The 24,325-nt window shown below is 38.7% G+C and overlaps 1 protein-coding gene across 1 annotated transcript; it reads left to right on the top strand.

Moving 5' to 3' along the window:
- The first annotated feature begins 2,831 nt into the window (after positions 1-2,831).
- On the top strand, positions 2,832-22,964 carry LRRC69 (leucine rich repeat containing 69). The gene is made up of 7 exons (XM_084864760.1): positions 2,832-3,268; positions 9,027-9,153; positions 11,291-11,363; positions 14,492-14,687; positions 17,249-17,320; positions 19,197-19,298; positions 22,670-22,964. Exons 1-7 carry the CDS (start codon positions 3,047-3,049, stop codon positions 22,787-22,789), a joined length of 912 nt encoding a protein of 303 aa, XP_084720886.1. The 5' UTR covers positions 2,832-3,046; the 3' UTR covers positions 22,790-22,964.
- Positions 22,965-24,325: the final 1,361 nt, after the last annotated feature.

Here is a 24,325-nt window from a genome sequence, read left to right as displayed (position 1 = left end):
TACCCTGGATCATCTTTTTCTCACTCTACACCAGAGCTTCCCAACCAGAGGGCTGAATGTGGCCCAGAGGTGGATTTTATTTGGACTGTTCAAGTGATTTAAAAAAAAAAAAAAAAAAGGTCTGTTAGTTGGTAGTGTTTAAGAACTGGGAGATTTCACTTAAAAGCCATATTTCTGGTTTTTCAAAAAAAAAAAAAAAATTAGAACGGTCAGCACCACAGGGCCAGGACTTTGTCTTGTCAGCATTCATCATTGCAGTCATTAGAGCATGCAGATTTTCTGTTCATTTCCCACCATTCCTACCTGGTCTGCTAACTTCCATTTTATGCCTCAGGCAAGAATGCCCAATTTCTGAGCTAACGTATTGCTTGGCATTATCTTTTTTTTTTTTTTAAACATATTTTATTGATTTTTTTACAGAGAGGAAGGGAGAGAGATAGTTAGAAACATCGATTCGAGAGAATCATTGATTAGCTGCCTCTTGCACACCCCCCACTGAGGATGTGCCCACAACCAAGGTACATGCCCTTGACCAGAATCGAACCTGGAATCTTTCAGTCTGCAAGCCAGTGTTCAATCCATTGAGCCAAACCGGTTTCAGTTGGCATTATCTTCTCCTACTCCCTTTTCTGTTCCTCTTTTGCTTTCATTCCATCCTTAATTAGACTTTGTAGATGATTACTTATCTTATTGGACCTGGTTTTACCTCACTGCTCTATTTTTCACTTTTTATTTCTACTTTTTATTTAATTATTTTCTTCTGTTTTCTTATTTAATTTTTGCAGAAGCTTCAAAAAACTGTAAAGTGTATATGTAAGTAGAATCTCAGAGGGTTTATCCATCCTAGTAGTAATCAAATATGGTCTGTAAGTTAAAACCACTGGCAAAATAAGAAAATTTAATATGAGATAGTGATATTCTTTTAGCAGAGGGGTTAAAATGTCTTTTTTTAAAAAATTTTTTTTAAAATATATTTTATTGATTTTGTACAGAGAGGAAGGGAGAGAGACAGAGAGTCAGAAACACCGATGAGAGAGAGTCATCGATCAGCCGCCTCCTGCACACCCCCCACTGGGGATATGCCCGCAGCCAAGGTACATGCCCCTGACCGGAATCGAACCCGGGACCCTTCAGTCCCCAAGCCGACGCTCTATCCACTGAGCCAAACCGGTCCTGGCTAAAATGTCTTTTTTTAAAACAAAATTGGGGCGGTGGTAGATGAGAGAATTTTCTAAGTGCTTTTACTTGCCAAAAGTAAAAGTTGGTAGCTGTATTTTTCAGATTGCTTCCTGTTTTAAAGTCTGTGAACCCCTAACATATTTCTTTTTTTATTATTATTTCTTTATTGATTAAGGTGTTACATATGTGTCCTTACTTCCCCATTACCCCCCACCCCCCAACATATTTCTATCTCATGACCAACTGAGAATCTTGGAAGAACATCTCTGATAGATCTCACCTAGCCCCTCATATTGAGAGTGCACTCAGGTGTCTAAGCAGATGAAGTGGTGATTGATAACAATATGGTGAATGCGGGTGGCCGTAGGGAGAAAAGGCCTTACTTAGCACAGTAGGCATATGTTTGAAGCATCCATCTTCTATGAAAACTGCTGTTTGAAATTTTAACCCTGCTAATGGGCTTCTGTAAATTCTTGCTTGCTAAGACTACTCCCATTTCAGCTAGGCATTAAACTTTCCCCAGACAAGGTTATCGGTGCTGGCACCAGGCTGGGCCTCTGGTTGAGGTCTCAAGGCCCAGTACACACGGGCTCTTTAAGAACTTGCAAAAGAGGCCGGAAACACTCCATATTTGGGAGATAAAGAAGGTAAAATCATATAAATGGGGAAAGTTCCTGTATGTTGGGGCCCAGAATTTGAGATACATTTTCCTCTGGACCCGTGCGTAATAAATGTAACTCCATCTCTGTAAGTATTGCTTTGTTCTTCGGTTTTCTGTAACATGTTAGCACCTTGTATTAATCCTGAGAATAGAGTTATGCTTGCACGCTTGAGATTTGTTAACAAAACAGCAATCTGAATTTAAATGTCTGTGAGGTGGTACAAAAGAAAACATAATTACTCTTATGTAATGAGCATTTACTGTGCTAAGCAGTGTGCTAAATGCTTTACATAAGCAAGCTTATTCACTCCTCACAGAAGGCAGGGGTTGGTATAGTCATTCCTGTTTTACAGCTAATGGGAATGAGACTCAAAGAGGTTGAGAATGAATAACTTACTAAGCCATGGGGCTATTAAGTGGTGAGGCTGCCCCTAGAAAGTGGGTCTTTGAGGATCCAAAGCACTTGAAATCAAAACTTCCATTTCCAAATTTCAAAAGAAAACCGAGAGAAACACAATATTCTTCCTTATTACAGGAGAAAATTTCTACAGATTTCTAATACACGAAGCATCTGCTCATGTTTGGAAACATTTACCACAAGTCAGAGCAAATTTAAATCACAAAATAAGCTTGCCAAATGAAAGTCTAAAGGTGATGCCAAGGGCATGACTAGAAAGCCCTTTGTTAAATTCTGGATATATGAGAACAGGTAACGTCCTTTTAGTTCATAAGCCTTCAGATAAAGATACCTGGTAAATGCTCCATTTTTTTCCTTGATCAATTTTCAGATTTATGAATTGGTTCCCAGCAAGCCCCACTGTAATCAATGAGTTTCTTTTATTTTAAAAATACCCTTATGAATCCTTACCTGTTCATGTACGAGGCCACTCTTGATTATTTTTTCTGATCCTCAAATTTTCTGATTTCAGGCCAGTGATGTTCCTTGTAAGTTGGCTTTCATCTTCTTGGATCTCCTTAGTCTTTACTTCCATGTCTCTGGCATAAGATATCCTCAGCTCATCTTGTACATTTTTTTTACCCCAAGCCTGGAATCAGCTATTTCCCCTCCCTACCTCTTACTCAAGAAACTGTCAGTTGCCTCCCACCTTCTGCGTGGTAGATCTTAGAATGTTTTTGTTTCCATGACACGACAACAATTCTGTAATGAGAGTCTGTAAAGCTACCTACTAAGGAACTTAATCCATAATGTGTACCGTACCCTTTTTCTATCACTCTTCCAACTTCATGGAAGAAAAGTTGTTCTTTGGAGGAGTAAAGGGTGGTAAAACCACGAAGATCATCACCTTGAATGGGAAGAAGATGAGAAAGATACCCTCAACTATAGGAAACCTGACTGGCCTGAAGGTTCTAAACCTTCAGAATAACCTAATCCCCAGCGTGTGCTCAGAGTTAATCGCCTTAACCCAGGTGAGGAAGAATTTATCTTTGGGGATTAAGGGTCAAAGAGGTGGGAGAACAATAGGCTTTGATATATGGAGATTTGGTTTCTTGAAGACTTCCCATGGATCCTTGTTAGAGAGGCACCTGGAGGTGTCCTCCCTTAGGAATTCCATGTGGTAGGGGAAGAAGTTACATTTTGTTCATGTTCTCTTGGGAGCACATCTAGACTCAGGATTAGGTCTCTGCCATACTCATCTTTCTGAAGGCTGTCTTCTGGAAAGGCTTAAGAGTCTAGATCTAATTGTCTACCTTGGGGACTCCATCTGGAAGTGCATTTGAAGATCCCTAGAATGCTGTGCATCCTGGGGACTCTCCTGAAGCTTATGCCTATGGAATGAAGAGACATTTGGGGTAATGGAACTGGGTTTCTTTTTAGTTTCCTACAGCAGGCTGAAAATTTTAAAGTATTTGTATTGATTTTAGAGAGGAAGAGAGAGGAAACATCAATGATGAGAGAGAATCATTCATTGGCTGCCTCCTGCACCCCCCACCCCACAGGGATTCAAACCCAAACCCAGGCATATAGCCTGGCCTGGGGGACCTCTGGGTTCATGGTTTAATGCTCAACCATTGAACTACACCAACCAGCTACAGCAGGCTGAACTTTGAAATGGAGTGGTGTCAGGGAATGGGAAGGAAGGGATATTCATTTCTTTTGAAGCAGTTTCAAATCAGTTATATTCATTTTTTAAAAGTAACGTATGATTTCTTATTTAAAAGTAAGGGCTAAGCTGAGTCAGCTCTTTACTTAGGGCAATGACATTGTTTAGCTGCTCATGAACTCCTAACTTTTCTTATATATAGTCTCCAAAGTTGTGGAACTTGAGAAAAATACTCCCTTTATAATGAGAGTTTTAGAACCATCCTATGTAATAAAGAGCTAATATGCTAATTAGATTGGATGGTGAGATGACCTGGAACTACCAATGGGCGGAGGATGGCGCCCCAAGGCAGCCAGGGCTGCAAGGGCCTACTCTTGCACGAATTTCGTGCATTGGGCCTCTAGGATGAAATATGCTGGAAACACTCAAAAGATGAATATAGATTATTTACACAGTTGAGAAATATTGCTCATTCATTTTCACATTTGCTAATAAAAGGGCAGATGAGAGGTGAAGAAGAGAGAAAGTTACACTCTAGTTGGTTTAGCTCAGTGGACAGAGTGTGGCCTGTGAACTAAAAGGTGCCGGGTTTGATTCTGTGAAGGGCACATATTTCAGTTGCAGGCTCAATACTTTCTACAATTGAAACTTTGTAACCTGGAACAGAGCCAAGCCTCCTGCTTGCTCCCTGGCAGCAGCCGTGTCTGTTGGAATTTGTCTACCTTCTATAATTAAAACTTTGTAGTCTTGAGTGAAGGCTTAGGCCAGCAAGGGCAGGCAGAAAGCTTGGCTTCCTCCGTTGCCAGGGAAACGCCTTCCTCCTGCTCTCTGTGGCTGTAGCCATCTTGGTTGGGTTTATTTGCATACTCGCTCTGATTGGCTGGTAGGCGTGGCTTGGAGTGTAGTAGAGTGGTGGTTAATTTGCATATTACTCTTTTATTAGGTAGGATTGCTACACATTAAACATAGATTTCATTATCCAAAGGCATCAGTGGACACTGAGATGCTTATCTCACATCCAAGATGTAAGAACACACATATTTATTTCAAGGCAGGCCACAGATAGGTTATAACCCAGAGGTATGAGTGGGCCAATGTAATTAGATAAATCAAATTTAGGAGGACTTGGGATAGACACTATTTAAGGCAAGTATATAAAAATGTCAAAAAGGCTACAGAGAGGTTGAAACATTTAAGGAAATATTGGGTAAACAAATTGCTCCTCAGCTGATAATTTGGGCAGCTGTTTATATGTAATCCAACAGGGTCGAATAAAGGGAATTTAAATGATAGCACATCCCATTGTATTGCATTCTTCAGCTATATAATGCTATAATTAGGCAGTGATGATTACTACTATTTGGGTGATTGCAATGAGGTATAGCTGGAAAGTTGCATCTAAAAGGAATTTTGAGAATGGAATTTGTTGATTGAATGTAGGTGGATAAAAAGAAGTGCTAGGTGATTTCAAAGTGGGGCTACCATGGGATTACAAGAACGATGGGTGCATCAACCAAAGTGCAGATGGGAAAAACAGAACTGGCTTGTCCAGTTTTAGACTGAATTTAAAGCGACAACATCACATTCACTTGAGGTGTCTTTTGAGCCCAAACCATCACGATGCAATTTTTGCAGGGATAACTGCATTTAAGTTAAGAAAATAACTTAATTGTCTAAGTCTTGGATGTTAGTGATCTCCTTGACTCTTAGCAGTTTTTGTTGTCACAAAATTGATTATGTACCAACAATGTGTGCTGCTGATCAAAGAGTGGATGCCAGGTAGGCTGCATTAATATAAGTGTAGTCATCTGCCTGAGGGAGAGTCTGTGGTCTCATCAGTATCTATGCTGAGACCACATTTTCTGTCTCAGCCGAGTGCCACGTTTCCTTACAAAACTTAAAGAACGACCAGGATGGTGAGGGGTATGCAAATTATGTCCTGCGGAAATTGCTTAAGGAAGAATGGAACACATTTAGGAGAAATATAATAGCAATCTTTAACATTTTGAAAGTCTGTTATATGGGGGATGAAACTATTTTTATGATTGCTGTGGGGAAAATTGGGTAGATGTTTCAGAGAGCCTAAATACAGAAAAATAAATAAAAATATCTAGCAAAATAAAAAAAGCTACCCATTATTGTGTCATGAGGAAGATATAGCCCATTTGCATTCTATGATATACTAGATGACTTCTAAAAGTTCATTTTTCTCTGTGTTACTGGTCTATGAAAAACTATTTAGTAGTCATGGTGTATTTCAATCTATAGCACTATGCCACATTCAAGGAATAGAAGTGTTACACTCTGAAAACACAAGCAGAACTTCATTCTAAATACAATTATTGAAGTAATGTAAGTTTTAAACTAACCCAAGTAGTTGTCTCTTAGATGACTAAAGCCTTCCCTTGGGGACTGCCCATAACCATAGAGAGTGTTACTAATGCAACACTGTCATGTTCATTCTGGATGCTTGCTATTTCTGAAAGCCTTGTGAGTAAAACACCATTGAGAATAGCCTTGCCAAGGCATCCCATTACCTTTCTGCAAACATCACCTCCTCAGAGTGGTCCTCCCTAATAACAGCCCGAGTTACTTTCCATTCCATTGTCCTATTTTCTTTCCTTTATATGTAGCACTTAGCAGTAACAGAAATTGTGTACTTATTTGTTGTCTGTCTCATTTCCCAATGTATAAGCACTATGAGAGAGGGAATTTTATGTGTCTTTTTTAACTGTAGTATTCAGAATAGTACCAGGTACACAGTACACATATAACAAATTGAAGTAATGGAACATTTAGATTGGGTCCGAGGTACTTCTCAAAGGCAACTCTTTTTTTTTTTATAAATATATTTTATTGATTTTTTACAGAGAGGAAAGGAGAAAGATAGAGAGCTAGAAACGTAGATGAGAGAGAAACATCGACCAGCTGCCTCTTGCACACCCCCTACCACCAGGGATGTGCCCACAACCAATGTACATGCCCTTGACCGGAATCGAACCTGGGACCTTTCAGTCCACAGACTGACACTCTACCACTGAGCCACACCGGCTTCGGCTTTTTTTTTTTTTTTTTTTTTTTTTTTTATATATATATAATCTACGCTGGAACTCTGATATATTTGCCATGGTGAGAGAGGGTAACCACCTGATCTTTCAGATACCTTTATGACTTTGAAGGTCATCAGTGAATCTTTTTGTTTAGTGGTCTTATTCCATCTAGAATCATCCCAGTTCCATTGACTTCATCTTAGTTTTAACTTTGAAATCCTTTAAATGTTAAGGTTATCAGTTGAACCCTCTTCATCATCTAGGGTCATATGCTTGGTGGTGGTGCTCAGATTTTCACATGGTAGCCTTTTCTAGCCAAAGAGTCGTATGGTTAACTAGAGGCCTGGTGCATGAAATTCGTGCACTCGCGGGTGTAGGGCACTGCAGGGGAGAGCCCCTCAGCCTAGCCTGTGCCCTCTCGCAGTCTGGGAGACCTCAGCAGATGTGTGACTATCAGCTTAGGCCTGCTTCCTGTGGGGAGTGGGCCTAAGCCAGCAGTCGGACATCCTTAGCAGTGCTGCAAAGGAGGGAGAGGCTTCCACCACTGCATTCACCAGCCATGAGCCCAGCTTCTGGATGAACAGTACTCCCTCTGTGGGAGCGCACTGACCACCAGGGGGCAGCTGCTGCGTTGAGCGTCTGCCCCCTTGCAGTCAGTCTGTGTCATAGCGACCGGTTGTCCCACCATTCGGTTTATTTGCATATTAGCCTTTTATCTACTTTATATCATTTTTGGGAGCTAACTGTTGGCTGTCAACTATCCTAGTATATTTCCCAAGATTGGTCTTCAAAATTACACTTCATCAAACTTCTTACATCTTCTCCTCTCAGCAAATTTTGGTTCACATTTCATTGAAAAACAAACACTTATCAGTCGGAGCTTCCTTATCTTTCCGTCACCAAATCGACCCAGTGTTCTGATCTGCACACACCTTTTCTTTTCCTTCTTACTCCCCAGATGAAAAGGTCCTACTTGCACTTTGGATCCTATCATCTTAAAATCTAAAAGATTTTGATTTCTGCAATTATCCTTCTCTTGTATTAGTAGCTACTCATTATCTACAGGTTTATATCCATCAGCATATAACAAAGTGAAGTGTATTTTATTTTCTGGAAAACCCCTTCAGCTGCCTCCTAATTTTCCAGTGTTCCTTTATATATATAAAAAAAAAAAAAAAAAAAAAAAGTTCTTCAGATAATTATCTGCTTTCTCAAATTTTCTTGACAGCACACCTCAAAGAGTTTTTCCTTTCCAACACTTCACTACCATTGTCAAGGTCACTATTGATGTTCATATTGCTAATTCCAATGGTTATTTCTTTGCTTTTTTTTTTTTTTTTTAACTTTTCTCCAGGATTTGAGCCATAGTTACCTTCTTAAAATAGCTGCCTTTTCATTTCTCTTGGTTTCTGTGACGCTCTATTTCTTGTAGAGCCTGAGTCATAGATTTCTGTAATTGATTGAGGCTGTGCTATCAGGAGAAACCCATAGGGTGCGAAGGAAGCAGAGTAGAGCAGAGAAGGAAAAGGATCTAAGATGTCACCCAAGCCATCCTTCTCTCCCACCTGGCCCACTGCAGTCATGCCTCTATTATCCTTGTCCTCGCCTCTTGCTCCATCCGAATTTAATGCTTCCTTTGGGAGTAGTATGACAGGAGGTCCTCAGATCTTTGGCAACATTTCTTACTTCAGGGAATTAGCTCCTTTGTTGATTTTTTTTTAATGGTTTTTGAAACTATAGGTCACAATGCTAGCGTATTCTTGAGCTGTTCAAGTGAGTTATAGAAGAACTGTTAACTGCATTTTTAAATACCCTTGGAATAGTTTGTGATAAAATTTTAATGAAGGGCTGTAATTGATAAAATTAAAGTGTGCTTTAATTAGCATAAAGTGTTTGAACACGAAGTAAATGAACTTTATAATAATTATTTTAGATATGTGTAAAATAATAGTTTGTGATCATGCGGAAGTTTTCTTAGGTTACGTGGACCTCAGCAAAGGGACTTAGTTATTTCTTTTTTCTCATTTGAAGGTAGATAATGTCTGAGTCCATTAAATATCTTTATGTTTGCAGCTTACAGTACTAAACCTGGGAAACAACCTTTTAGAAGAAGTTCCAGAAGAGGTGAAATACCTCACATCCCTGACGAAGCTCCATTTATTTGGAAATAGGATTAGTAGATTTGCATCTGAAATATGTGGTAAGTTAGTCAAAGAAAAGCAGTATTATAGTCTCAAACTTAATCCCCTTATATTTAACCATTTATAACTAAAGGAAAAAGGAACGTTACATGTTTTGCTTTTGGGGGGAGATATTTACCTGCTATTCTTGAAATTATGAAATTTGGGGTACTTTTCCCCCAGCTATTGTACTATATTTCTTTAGATGTAGACCTAAGCAAGCATTAGTGTAGTGAATTTTTGTATCTGTTTATACTCCTGAATCTATGGGCCCTTCCTTTGTGCCAGAGTGAAAACTAGTGGAAAATCAAATCAAGGAAAGCTTTCCACAGCTCTCCTTTTCCTTTATACGTTTTATTTTGTCTCAGATACTAAGTCACAGTCTTTGATCAAGATGATAGCTTTAGCCCTGGCAGGTATGGCTCAGGGGTTAGAGTGTTGATATGTGCACCAATGGGTGTCGGGTTCAATTCCCAGGCAAAGGCATGTACCTGGTTTGCAGGTTTGATCCCCAGCCCCTGTTAGGGTACGTAAGGGAGGCAACCAATCTAATCAATGATTCTCTCTCTCTTCATTTCTCTCTCTTCCTTTCTCTCTCTCTGAAACAATAAAAAACATATTCTCAGGTGAAGATTAAAAAAAAGTGACAAATACTTATCAATATTTACGCACATTATATTTACAAAACTACATATTCAGCATTCTGTTACACTTTAATTAGGAAGAAAACAGTTTACATAAGAAAAAAATTATGGAATGGAAAAAGTAGACAATATCTTTTAGCTATACTGAGGGAATAAATTTAAGTAAAATCTGATATATAATTATAATATATATATATAATATTAAACAATTCAATGCTAATTTAGATTTCTGTAAGGAATCATTTTCTCATGTTGCCTTTAAGTGAGATTTATAAAAATATATCTGATCTGTGTACACTGCCCCTAAATGTCTTCGGTTCCTGTATATCTTAATTTTGGGCTGTTGAACTTTGAAAATCCTATGTGGTTGACATAAATTATGGTCTCTATCAGATCATGATTATTCAACTGCATTGTTCATCATGTATTACATGACCCTGTCTCCTGACCAGAGCAGACTGAACTAGGGTTACATGTATCCTAAGCTGGGTCAGTCATACGCGCTTTGCTAGAGATTGTGATAAAATCTAAAAAAAATTAATTGGCTTGAGTAATCATAAGATAGTAGTTGTAAATGGGTGGCTCATGAGCTGAATCTGGGTCACAGATAGGTTGGTTCTATTTTGTCTGTGTTTTCCTTTTCTTTCTCACTTTCTCTCTCTCTCTCTCTCTCTCTCTCTCTCTCTCTCTCTCTCTCTCTCTCTCTCACACTCCAGTGCATTAATTTATCTTTATTGTTGAAAGTATTACATATAAGTTTGAATTTAGTATCAAGATTTGCAGATCAAGATAATTCATATAAAGGCTGAATTTCTGGACCTTTCTCTCTTTTAAAAAAAGAAAGATTAGGCAATACTGGAATCACATTGCCACATGCCAGCAATTGCTAGGAGCTGGCTGAATGGGAGTCCAACCTGCTCAGCTCTCAAGAAACTGTCATCATGGACAGTCTCACAGAGGTGCTGTGTAGCAGTGGGGCACAGGGCACAGAACCATGGGCAGGAGAAGTGAGCCTCCAAAGGGATAGGTGTGCACAAGTGCCAAGAGATGGTGTTATGTGTGCCCGTGTTGGTTTGCTTGGGTGGACATGCTTGCTGGGCCTGTCAGAGCTGAGTGTGGGCTTCACAGATGCAGGGGGCATGGGGCGTCAGACTGATCTCCCACGGGATGTTTGTTGGGTAGATGAATGTCATCCGTAAAGAAGAATTTTGGACTTCATTCATTCCCTCCACAAATATTTATGTGTTCCAGTGCCTATTGTAGTGCCTTTCTGGTTTGAGTTCAGTTAACTAGGCTATACCTTCTGTCCTCAGGCACCGTGATTTAGCATAGTGAGACTGTGGTAAATTCACCACTTTTTGTTGAAGCGAGTTTAAGAATTTATCTGTTACCAGCAACCCAAGAGTCATGGGCAAGACCAGAAACCAGAAGAAAAATCAAGTTATACAGAAAATGGCTAAAAATTATAGCTAACATGTATATAGCTAAAGTGTCCGAAATTATTTTCTAACAGATGGCTTGAAAAATTTGACCCTACTTAATCTGAACAACAACCAGCTCACATATATTCCTAAAGAAGTCAGCAGGTAATTTTGTTAATAGCGACATTTAGTTTACTCCCTACCTCTTTACCCCTCCGCCCACCCCCATACCCACCAGGGCCCTTGGAAAATCTTATGCCGAGCTTCAAGTCCTTGTTGGATTTGTACATAGCAAAGGGGACATCTAAAGAACTGAGACAAGCCGCCATTTTTAAGCAGATGATTCCTTAAACACTGTAGAAAAATGAGAAACAGCATGGCTTGGTAGTCACAGTGTAAGAGTGGGGGTGTGAAACATACAGTTCTAAAGTGTTTTAAACTCCCAACTCTGTAGTTCTTAGAGGTTGCTCCACTACAGAATTGGTGACAGTAAATTTTATTTCATGTGAGTATTGTAAATCACTTTCAGATTGATAGAAAGGTATCATAAAAGTCTATTCTAATTCACTTACCAATACCTCTAACAAATGTATTGTTTTCCAGGTAGATTTTTTTGCATAGAAAATAATGTTTTAATCAACCGAAGGACTTGTATGTATTCATATAAGCACAACCAATGGGCATAAGACACTGGGGGGTGGGATGAGAGCAATGATAGGGTGTAGGGGAGACTGGGGGAAGGTCAGTGGGGGGGGGAGATATATGTACTAATATGTGTAATACTTTTAAACAATAAAATAAAATTTAAAAAATTTAAAAAAAGAAAATAATGTTTTAAGTCAGAGCAACTAGAAAAAAATTTTGAAGCAATTTAATTTTTAAGAAGAGGAATATCTATAGCAATGACAATGCCAATAGTTGTCTGCTTCCTTCTTCACTTATTCAGTTGATTGATGTATTGGTTGAATGAATAAAGGATACTTGGAAGATCTTGTGAACGTATATTTGTACAACCAGCCTGATGACCCGAGGCATGTTCTTTAACTGTCTTATATGTTAGCTTTCTCATCTCTAAAGTAAGATATCTGAGTAGATGAACTCCACAATCTTTGCAGCTGTAACATGTTATGATTTTACAATTTTGTAAGCTCCGTTTAAAGTACAAAAAAAAAAATGTTAAAAGGAACCGTATAAACCTATGGTGATATGTCAGAAAAGTAAAAGAAAGCAGAATTGAAAAATGCATAGGTTTACACAGTTTTACAGATGACCATGGATTGTCTGTATTCTAGCTGTACCTCCCCAGGCATGGTTCTGTTTTCTGCCCTTGGGAAAGTTTCTTCACCTTCCTATACTTTTGTGTCTTTATCTGCAAAATGAAGATAATAATAGTGCCTATTTCACATGGTTGGCTTTTTTAAGTATATTTTTTATTGTTGATAGTATTACAGATGTCTCCCATTTCCACTCCTTTCCCCGCTTCCTCCCTGGCCCTACCCACCCTTCCAGGTCTTCACTACCCTATTGCCTGTGTACATGGGTTATGCATAGAAGTATATTAGAGGCCCGGAGCACGAATTTGTGCATGGGTGAGGTCCAGCCAGCCCACCTCTACTAGGGATGTGCCCCCAACCAAGGTACATGCCCTTGACCGGAATCGAACCTGGGATCTTTCAGTCTGCTCTATCCACTGAGCCAAACTGGTTTCGGCTTTCACTTTTTTTTTTTTTTCTTTACTTTCAAATTTCTCTTCTTCCATCTGACTTATTTCTAGATGTCTATCTTTGATATCACAAATTCTTCCCTCCACCTGGTCTGCTTTATTTTTTAAGCTTGCTAGTTCATTCTCCGTCTCCTACTGAGTTCTTCAGCTACAGTATTTGTTTGGCTCTTTCTCTATAGCTGTTACCTCTTCAGTAAAATAGTCCTTTTTGTTCGCTGATATTATTTCTGAGTTTGTGAGTTGCCTGAGTTTTCTTGTATTTTGTTGAGCTTTTCAGAACTGCAGTCTTGACTATTCTGACATTTAAATCAGGTATTTCCATGACTTTAAGTTCAATTTCTAGAGATTTTAAGATTTTCTTTTGGGTTTCTTTGGTTATTTTGGTTGTTCATTGTGTTTGACGGGTTAATTCTCTGCTCTGGCATTTGCATAATTGTAAACTGCTTTTAAAAAGAATTAAACGTAGAGGTCTTCTTTTCCAGTAGGTGGCGTTGAAGCGGTAGTTTTTATTTTCTCTTACCTTTATTGCAGGGGTTGCCTAGATCTCTGTGGGGCAGTGTCCCTAAACTGTGCAGACCTCTCCCCATTGCCCAGTAGCTGGGCACCCCCTCCACTGTGCTGTTTTCTCAGACTCCGGGAACCCCTCCCCGTGCGGGAAGGCTATGGATCCTCTGGGTGCTCCGTGTGCCACTCCCTGTAGTCAGAGCGACTCCAGCTTGACTTAGCTGCTTCCACTAGGAGGCACCACAAGGGACAGGGATATATAGTTAGGTGGGGGCAGCTAGTACCTGAATCCCAGTTCTATTCCACCTCATGGGCTTAGCACTGTGATCGGCAAACTGGCTCTAGACCAGGATATATAAATAAAGGCAGAGTTTGTGTTTGACCCATCTTTGCATCTTCCTCAGGAACTAAGTGGTTCTCACAAATTTTTAGCACACGATACATTAAACTGTAACTATACCTATACCAATACCTATATCCATGTATGTGTTTATATGTATATGTATATTTCTGCATGTATATGTCCTCCTTTGTCTTTGTCTTCCTCTTTAATATAGTGAATGTGTAAGTACACAGAATGAAAATAGAATTTTCTTTCTTTCAAATCTACGTTTTGCCCTGATTGGTTTGGCAGTGGATAGTGCATCGGCCCACAGACTGAAGGGTCCCAGGTTCGATTCCAGTTGCAGGCTCATTCCCTAGTAGGGGGAGTTCAGGGGACAGGTGATCAGTGTTTCTCTCTCATCCATGTTTCTAACTCTCTATCACTCTCCCTTCCTTTCTGTAAAAATCAATAAAAATATATTTTAAAAAAACAACTATGTTTTGATTACATAAAATACTTTTAATGCAAGCTATCTGAATATAAATTATTTTCAAAAGTTTGATTGCAACCAAGAATTTTTATGCTCCGATTATTCACAGTAGTTGTGAACATTTGACTGAAATAAAGCTCAGATGACCTTCAAGAAGATTAATTCACACATGGCTTCTGACAAGCAGTGTCTGTGCAATAGACTTTCCTTTTCTGTGTGAGTTTCACTCATGTTCCTTGTTTAATTTTCAGATTAGAAAACCTTATATACTTGAGTGTAAATCATAACCAGCTAACAAGTATTCCTAGAGAACTTTGTTTTCTTAAGAATCTTTGTGAACTTCAACTTAACTACAATCAGATCAGTGGCATACCCGAAGATATTTGGTACTTGAAGAGCCTCCAGAAGCTTTTGCTGGCCAGAAACAACATTGAAGTTTTGCCAGAGGTAAGCAAAGCATGGGGCAGAATTTTCTTTGGTTGGGGAAGAACTCTCCTTACAAAACGATTCGGAGGGATTGTAGAATGATTGTAGATTGTAGCTGAGTGCGCACCATCATTTGCCTTCCTTGTGATTAGATTGAGTCAGTTCCCAAATTCCTGTGACAAAGGATGGTTCTAACTTTTTTTTTTATTTCACATAGTTAAGGATGCCAGGTTCGTAAATACAAATATACAATACTCACTTAAATTTGAATTTCAGATAAGCAACGAACAATTTTTAGTATAAGTAGGTTCCTAATACTGCATAGTACATAACTATATGAAAAAACTCATTGTTTAAAATTTAAGTGAGGCCGAAACCGGTTTGGCTCAGTGGAAGAGCATAGGTCTGCCGACTGAAAGGTCCCAGGTTTGATTCCGGTCAAGGGCATGTACCTTGGTTGCGGGCACATCCTCAGTAGAGGGTGTGCAGGAGGCAGCTGGTTGATGTTTCTCTCTCATTGATGTTTCTAGCTCTCTCTCCCTCTCCCTTCCTCTCTGTAAAAAATCAATAAAATATATTTTTTAAAAATCTCCTCTTGGACATGGCCAGTTGGCAGCACTAGCAGGAGAAAGGATAGGAGAAGGAGTATCAGATGAAGTTCCCCGGTACCCTGCCTGATGGGGGGCTATGAGTTTCCTGCACACCTTTTTGGAAAGCCATAGCTGAAGTCATGTGATTCCCATGGGCTGTTATCATCTCCCTTGGCTCCTTAGGCTTATGGTGGTAAAATACCTTCCTGCTGGTTCCCAGCTCCTGGGAACTTGGAGGTTTTAGGGAACTGCATTTTGTGGTCTAGGTTTTTCTAAATCCTGCCTAACTTTTAAAAATAGTGACTTGACTAAACTCACCTCAGATTTCTCCCTTTGAGGGTACTGTTTCCTGCAGGGAACCTGTCAATGGGTTTACCTTTCCTTCTTATGCAAATTAGAATTAACTTGGTAGGAGGGAATGCATGCCATGCAGTACATTGAGAGATAACAAAAGCAGATCAAATCCTGCTTTCATTTTTCTTTCAAAGAAATATTCCTTTAAAAAATTCTGTGCTTGTTGTAATGTAATATGTGAAAATATACCACGTTGTAGGCTACAAATAATATTTTTTAAAAATTCTATTCTTAAATTCTTTAAAAATCCTAATTTCTATAAACAAGTAAAAATATCTTTAAATTACAGACTAAATCTAATAAAAGTATAACTCATTTTTTTTTTTTTTTTAGGGAAAAGCTTTAACAGCAGCAATATGATCATCATGGTGAAGCATTATATTATTTAGTGTTTATAACAACTTTATGTTGTAGCTCTTTTTATTATATCCATTTTAGAATAAGGAAAAGAGATATGTGACTTGAAACAACTTGCAAAGATCAGAGAAGAAACTCAAATCCATGTCTCTCTAACTTAAAAGTACTCTTTCTATAATTTTATAAATCCCAAGGAGTTTAAATTTAAAAAAAATTTAAATGCTAATAAGTCCTATCTTGAATTATTATATAAAGAATGCCTACGATCATTTATGTCCTTGTACATTTAATATGATTCAGTCTATCATTATTTTGTAAATGTAGGTATTTACAAAAAATACTTGTTTTAGTTATGAAAAAAATTATGAGTCATTTTCTGGTACATTATAAATTGTATGTATATCTTCACATGTGTATGAATGTATATGTCCATCAGTCACATTAGGCATGTAGATAGAGACCTTAACAGATCTTTCTTTACTGTATAAGGAAAATGTTCATTTAGCACAGTGCTAAGCAAAAGGGAGATAAGAAATATATGCCAGTGGTAGAATTGTCAGTTAGAGACAACTTTCAACATCTTTTTCATTTCTCAAAGATTCTTTCCATTGTAATGATAGTAATGTCTGCCTACTGCTCACTATGTACTGCGCCCTTTTGAAAACATATTTGTATTGATTTCAGAGAGGAAGGGAGTGAGAAAGAGAGAGAGAGAAACCTCAGTGATGAAAGATAATCACCAATCAGCCCCTCTCCCACACACAATGCAAACTGGGGATCTAGCCTGCAACTAGGCATGTGCCCCGACCAGGAATCGAACAGTGACCTGGTTCGTAGGTCGATGCTTAGCCACTGAGCCACACCAACTGTGTCGTATTGGGTCCTTTAGTAAGCACTTAGTAACTTATTTAATCCATTCAACAATCATTGAAGTAGGGGCTGCCATTAGCAATTCCATTTTACAAATGGAGAAATTTAAGTACAAAGAGATTAATAAATTTATCCATAGTCAATGTCAGAAATGAGATTTGAACCTACAAATAGCCTAACTCTTGGCCACCATGTTAAGTTGCCCTGGAGTGGTCATGGGAAATGGGAAATTCAGAGAATCTGACAATTCATGTCACAGAGATCTTCTTTGGGGAGGATGTAAAAAAAGAATCGATCAGGTAATTAGAAAAGATGGCCAATACCATCAAGTTCAAACTTAGAAGACATATTTATGATTCTATGTATTTTACAGATTCTTAAAAAATCTCTCTCTCTCTCTTTTTTAAACAGTTATTGTGTCATCTTATAAACCTAAAAACCCTAGATGTAGCTGGAAATCTCATTCAGATATTTCCATCAGGAGTAAGTAGAGTCAACTTCTGTTAACATTGAAAAACATATTTTTTTTATGCTACTGGGATTAGAACAAAATGAAAAACCAGTAGAACTTGTAGTAATTGGAATCTTGAGTTATACAAATGACTCAAATACCTTTTTTTGTTCTAGATTTCAAAACCTATTGTGGTTCTATTGTCCTATTGTCCTTTGTGTTCTGTGCCAGCTGAAGTTGTTTGAACTAAGTGAAGTATGATTGCTATCAAATATTTTAATATACTTGTATGGTTGGAATTTATTGTTAGTATATACTGTCTTAGGCCACTTCAGACTTTTTGAAAATATTGTTTTCCAGAGCATACCTTTTTTAAAATACATTTTTATTGATTTCAGAGGGGAAGGGCCAGGGAAGAGAGAGAGAGAAACATCAATGAGGAGAGAGAATCATTGATTGGCTACTAAATGTTGCTTTTTATTTTCAAGTTTTATTTGAGTTAGTTGCCACTGAATTCATCTCCCAAACAGGGACCTTTGTATGCTTTTAAAGCTGTGAGTGCACCTGGATAATTCTAACTTGCAAATAGCAGGGTAACGACTAATCGTATGGATAGGTATACTTGAGGGTACTGTCCCTGTTCGCAGTACACTGTGCTTCCTATTTCTCCTGTGCTCTTTGCTACGTTAGCTGATTTTCCTCTACAGACCCACTTACAGTCTTCTGTCCTACCTGGGTAAGCAATAAATTATAACCAACAACTCTCTCCCTGAATGCAGTCCTTTGTCCCCTGGATCTTGGCCTTTGATTCTGGTTATTTCTGTCTCACCCACTCCTCTCACCCCGCCTCCACTTCCTGGACCACTTGTTTTCTGATTGTCACACAAGAGTCCCCTGAAAATAAGGCCCATGGTTACCGACCTTCCTTTTTTCATATAGACACTCTACTCAATATGTTGCCTACTACTTACCCTGATGTCCCGTCTTGCCTTGAATACTTTTAGTTTAAAAAGGTTTTCTACTTATAGCCATTGCTGATGATAGGGAAGTTTTCTGTCACATAGTTGATCCTTGAGAATGTTCCATGTGCATTAGAGGAGAACTGATCATCAGTGTTCTGGGATGAGCGGCTCGGTAATTGTTATTTATGCCTCTTTGGTGTAATGTGTCATTTAAGGCCGATAATTCTTTATTCATATTCTGTTTGGATAATCAATCCACAGCTTTAAATGAGATATGTCCCCAACTATAATTGTGTTTTTGTCAGTTTCTCTCTGTTCTGTTAGTAGTTGCTGTCTTTATTTTGGTGCTCTCAGATTGGGTGACTATGAATTAAGTGTTATGTCTTCTTTATGTAGTGTCCCTTTTATCATGATAAAATATCCATCTTTCTACATTTTTATCTTGACATCTATCTGCCATATAAATATGGCTGGATACCATTTGGTGGAGTATCATTTTCCATCCTTCCATTTGAATCTATATTTGTTATTACAGCTGACTTGTCCTCTGAAGGCAGCATTCACTTGGGTTTGGATTTTAATACAAACTGTTTACTATATGCATTTTTATTGGTGAGTTCAGCCCATTTACCTTTAGGGTGATTATTAGCCTATAAAGATTTCCTGTATCCAATTATTTGTGTTTTCTGGTAATTCTGTGTCCCCATTGACTTTATTTTTTCCCCTTGTGTTTCTGTCTGTTATTTTAGTTTGAAGTTCTCCTCTGGATTTTTTGTTTGTTTCTTTGTTTGCTTATGTTTCTAACAACTGTCCTGGTGTTAAAATACTAATGTGGAATGTAAATCCTAAATAAAGCATTTTAAATCAAATTTTCTTGAAGATGTAACCTTCAGGAGTAAAATTTGTTATTTTATTGTGAAACGAAGTTTTTATTTTGTTTTGAAAGTTTCAGTATATGAAGCTGAAGGAATTCTACTGTGAGGGAAACCCTCTGTACCTGAAGCATCCTGTTGGTGCCATCAAGAAGCTGGACGTCCTGAGCCTACAGGTGAAGCCTGAGTCATTCACACATGTCTCCAAATGAAGCCCTGATTTAAGTTTTAAAGAGTTTCTTTTAAAGAATTCTGCTCCCTGGTAGTCAGTGCATGTCATACCTACTGGCCTGTCGGCCGGTCAGCCTTTTATATATATAAATATTCTAATATTATTATTGCCATAAATGAAGTTTCTGAACATACCTGTGTGGATAGGTTTAATACAGAGTGAATTCAGAGATTTGGTTAATACAAACAAGTATTCTTTACCAATATGGTTTTATCTAGGCACTCAATGCAGTAGGTAACTTAAACTAATGCTTCTCAAACTCTAACATGCAAAGGCATTATCTGAGGAAATTCGTTAATTGCAGATTCTGATTCAATAAGTCTGGAGTGCACGTGAGAGTGAATTTTTAATATGCTTCCAAGTGATGCAAATTCTACTGGTTCATGATCCACGATTTTAGTAGTAAGGATTTAGATACTAGTAGATAGGATAGACACAATTTTAAAGTCAGTCTGAATATGTGTACAGTCCTAGTTTACTGTAATAAGAGGTACAAAATTTAAACTAAACTTTAATAAGTGTATTATAACTTGGATTCCTGTATATAAAAATATGGAAATATTAAAATAAGAGTAAGTTGCTGAAACCAGTTTGGCTCAGTGGATAGAGCGTTGGCCTGCGGACTGAAAGGTCCCGGGTTCAATTCTGGTAAAGGGCATGTACAGGAGGCAGCTGATCTATGTTTCTCTCTCATCGATGTTTCTAACTCTCTATCCCTCTTTCTTCCTCTCTGTTAAAAAAAAAAAAAAAAAAAAAAAATCAATGAAATATATTAAAAAATAATAATAATAAAATAAGAGTAAGTTGCTTTTCTTACATTGTTGAAAACTAAACTTATTTATAATGCTGCCAAAACCGGTTTGGCTCAGTGGATAGAGCATTGGCCTGGGGACTGAAGGGTCCCAGGTTCGATTCCAGTCAAGGGCATGTACCTTGGTTGCGCGAACATCCCCAGTAGGGGGCGTGCAGGAGGCAGCTGATCAATGACTCTTTCTCATTGATGTTTCTAAGTATCTCTCTCTTTTCCTCTCTGTAAAAAAATCAATAAAATATATTAAAAAACACATTTAAACTTACTTATAATGCCAATAATTGACAATATACTTTATTATATACACTTTGAAAAATTAATTTAACAGACACTGTGAAGAATGATAAAGAATGGTTATTTTGAAAATTATCTTGAGGCATCATATTTTTTTAACCTAGGAAATAACATCAAGATTTATAATGAATGAACTGATAGAAATGAATCCTTTCCTAATGGAAGCCATGGCATGGTACCCGCAGATCTGGCATACAATCTCTAAGGGAAAATTATGTGCAATATGTGGAAAGTCATTTTTAGCCATGTGGATAGAATGTGTTGAATTTGTTCCTCCATCAAAGGTAAATGGTGCTTTTTTTGTGTGTGAAAATGAGCATAAGACTTCCTCTTATTCTTTATTCATATCTATGAATAAATCTCCCAATAATAACTAGATTTGTATATAAGAATTTATTTCTATCAAAGTATAATGTTTTTTACTATCTTGATTGAGACGTAATTGATATATAACATTATGTTCAAGTGTACAAGATGTGATTAAATACATTGCAAAAAATTGCAAAATCATTGCCACCATAGTGTATTTGCTACCACCTCCATTCTATCACATAGTTATTTCATTTTGTGTGTGTGTGTGTGTGTGTTTGTGTGTGCGTGTGGAGAATACTTAAAATCTACTGTCTTAAGAGCATTAAAATATATGGTGATTATCAGAGGGAAAAAGGACTAGGGGGAGGTAGAACAGGGTAGAGGGGGATAAATGGTGATGGAAGGAGACTTGACTTGGGTGGTGAAGACACAATATAATATACAGATGATGTATTATAGAATTGTACACATGAAACCTCTATAATTTTATTAACCTATGTCAACCCAATAGATCCCTTAAAAAATTTAAAGACAAAAATCCTATCTAATAAAAGAGTAATATGCAAATTGACCATCACTCTAAGAAACAAGATGGCCACCCCCATGTGGTAAAGATGCTGCCCCATGTGGACACAAGATGGCCACCACAAGATGTCCTGCAGGGGAGGGCAGTTGTGGGCAGTTAGGGGTGACCAGACCAGCAGAGGAGGGCCATTGGGAGATGACCAGGCCAACAAAGGAGGGCAGTTGGGAGGGACCCAGGCCTGCAGGGGAGGGCAGTTGGGCAAGACCAGGTCAGCAGGGGAGGGCAGTTGGGGGCAATCGGGCCAACCAGGGAAGTCAGTTGTGGGGGTCCAGGCCTGTAGGGGAGGGAAGTTGGGGGGGACCAGGCCTGCAGGGGAGGGCAGTTAGGGGCAAACAGGCTGGCAGGGAAGCAGTAAGGCATCAATCAGGCTGGCAGGGGAATGGTTAGGGGGTGATCAGGCTGGCAGGCAGAAGCAGTTAGGGGCAATCAGACAGCCAGGCAGGTGAGTGGTTGGGAGCCAGCAGTCTTGGATTGTGAGAGGGATGTTCAACTGTCCATTTAGGCCTGATCCCACCATACCTGAACAAGCAGTCAGACATCGATCAGCTGCCTCTTGCACACCCCCTACTGGGGATATGCCCGCAACCAAGGCACATGCTCTTGACCAGAATCGAACCTGGGACTTTTCAGTCCCCAAGCCGAAGCTCTATCCATTGAGCCAAACCGGTTTCGGCATCACTAAGTTTTTTGATATCCTTATAACCAGTGATTTGAACTCTGCATCTAGCAGATTGCTTGTCTCTGTCTTGTTTAGCTCTTTTTCTGGAATAGTATTCTTTTCTTTCATTTGGACCATGTTGCTTTGTCTCCCCGTTTTCCCCACCTCCCTGTGTGTGTTTTTCTATGTAGTAGGTAGAGCTGCTATGGCTCTTAAGCTTGGTAGCATGGCCTAATGTAGTGGCATCCTTATGGTCCAATGGCACAGCCTCCATGACCACCCCCAGCTGAGGGATGTGCACCTTTTTATTGTAATTAAGTTTTGATTGCAGGTCAGTGGATGGGGTTTACCCAGGATGATAGATTCTATAGAATAATTTACCTTCATCCCAAACACATTATGGCTGGACGATATTATATGTTTGATAAAAGCATAGGTCATTGTTTATCATTTGAATTTTGTTTAATATTGAGTCTGCCTTTATTAGCTAGCAAAGTTTATTTGTGTGGGAGAAATAGCAGATTAAGCATAAATAGGAGAGTGGGTCCTTTAGAAATCAATGTTATGAAATCTCTGAAAAAAACTAATATTTATTTTATTCAAAACTATTTGTTGAGCAATGCCTTAATTTTATTTCTAATCTTTACTTTTTAGAACTGGAGGACGAGCAGAAATCTAAAGCTGGTACCTCTTCGAACATTAATTTGTTCTTTCGCATGTTTTAATCAACGTGGCCCTAACCAGTTTGGAATTGCTCACGTGCAAAAGCAGTGAGAAGCTCATTTAGAGCTTCACAGGAGTTGCCCTCTCAGCTCTACATACAGTCAGATTGTGCCCTAATTATGATATCATGCTGTGTCTCTTTGTCAATACATTAAACTAGAGGAAGAAAAACAATTCCTTTTGAACATCCCAATGTCAGTATTGCAACCTGCCTAAATCATTTACACTCTGGATGCACTGTTTTGTCTTTGTCTTAAAAAACAAAGTAATAAATGAAATAACTCCGATCTCTGTGGGAAGTGAGTCTTATTTTTTCCCTGTCATCTTATGACCACCATGTTCCTTTTCTAGTATTAAGAGACTTCAATGGAGAAACATTTTGTAATTGAAAGAGAATCACTTTTTAGTGTGAGACAGTTGTATCACCTTTGTATAATTCAGGTAAGCTCTTATTTTTAAAATAAGGCATTAACATCTTATTGACTAAGATAAAACCTTAGATAAAACCTTCATTCCACTTAAAAATGAGTAAAAGGCTAGAAATCCAGGGTTGGTTATTCCTGGCATCACTTTGTTCATTTTTTGTTTTGTTTTGTTTTGTTTTCCTCACAAATGAAACTGACAGAAGCCAGAGCAAAAGAGCTGGAATGTGAATTTGGCTCTTTTCCTGCGAAGGACAACAGAAAAGTGTGGGGAAAAGTCATTAAAAATATATGGCATGGATTGCATAGACCAGCAGTTTTCGCAAGTATATCCAGCAGCACCCAGATCACTTGAGAAATTGCTAGAAATGCAAAACATCTGGCCCCACCCCAGACTACTGGATCACAAATGGGGCAGTGTGTGGCCCAGCAATCTTTTTAAAGAAATCCTTAGTCTAGGCCATGCTGATACCCTCTGCTGTGTGTTCAGAAAAGCAAGAGATTTAATCATAACTTTACATTTAAACCCCACTAGGAATATACTTATTCATACACGATTGGGTGGCTCTTCTGGTGGAAAGCTGAGTGGATTCTCATAGACCATAGATTGTCGTGTTACCTTCCTAACTGGGCCTTTCGTTAGTTTATTTTCGGGCCCACTCCTGTGTGCATCAGCGTTCCCTCCGGCATACCTGGGAAGCGAAGTCACTGGAGCACAGCGGAGAGGCCCTCAGCCCCAAAGGACACAAGCGTCAGCTCCTACTGAGGCAGAGATGAGGGCCTCCAGGCAACTCTCTGAAAGCTCCCTTCACTAGGAATGCATTTTAAACCGAAAACACAAAGCAAGAGTAAAAATGAAAGTCACAGGAGCTCATTAAAAAGGAGTTACAGAAATAAACCGCGGAGGCAAACACTGTGCAGTAAGTTGATTTTGATTAGGGAACTATTTTTATACGACCTGTGCAATGGAAGAGGGTGTTTTGTTCACCATTTGAACCCCAGGACCTCAGCCAAAATGTATGTGCCATCTTCACTGAGGGGAGAAAATTGCATCCACTTATTCATCTATCCCTTATTTCAGGGATCCTCGGAGCTCAGGTGACACAGAAAGAGAATCTTGACTCTACACCATTCACCCTGCTCTCTTCTTCATGTCTGAAGGTAT

Source organism: Pipistrellus hanaki (assembly GCF_964339955.1).
Source record: "Pipistrellus hanaki genome assembly, chromosome: 17".
NCBI classification, from domain to species: domain Eukaryota; kingdom Metazoa; phylum Chordata; class Mammalia; order Chiroptera; family Vespertilionidae; genus Pipistrellus; species Pipistrellus hanaki.
The sequence above is the reverse complement of the archived record's forward strand: the minus strand, read 5'-3'. Positions and strand labels throughout refer to the sequence as shown.

Coding starts and splice junctions, on each gene's coding strand:
- LRRC69 (XM_084864760.1), top strand. CDS start 3,047: ATGTGTACCGTACCCTTTTTCTATCACTCTTCCAACTTCATGGAAGAA. Junction 9,154..11,290: donor ATTTGCATCTGAAATATGTG/GTAAGTTAGTCA, acceptor ATTTTCTAACAG/ATGGCTTGAAAAATTTGACC. Junction 17,321..19,196: donor TTCAGATATTTCCATCAGGA/GTAAGTAGAGTC, acceptor TTGTTTTGAAAG/TTTCAGTATATGAAGCTGAA.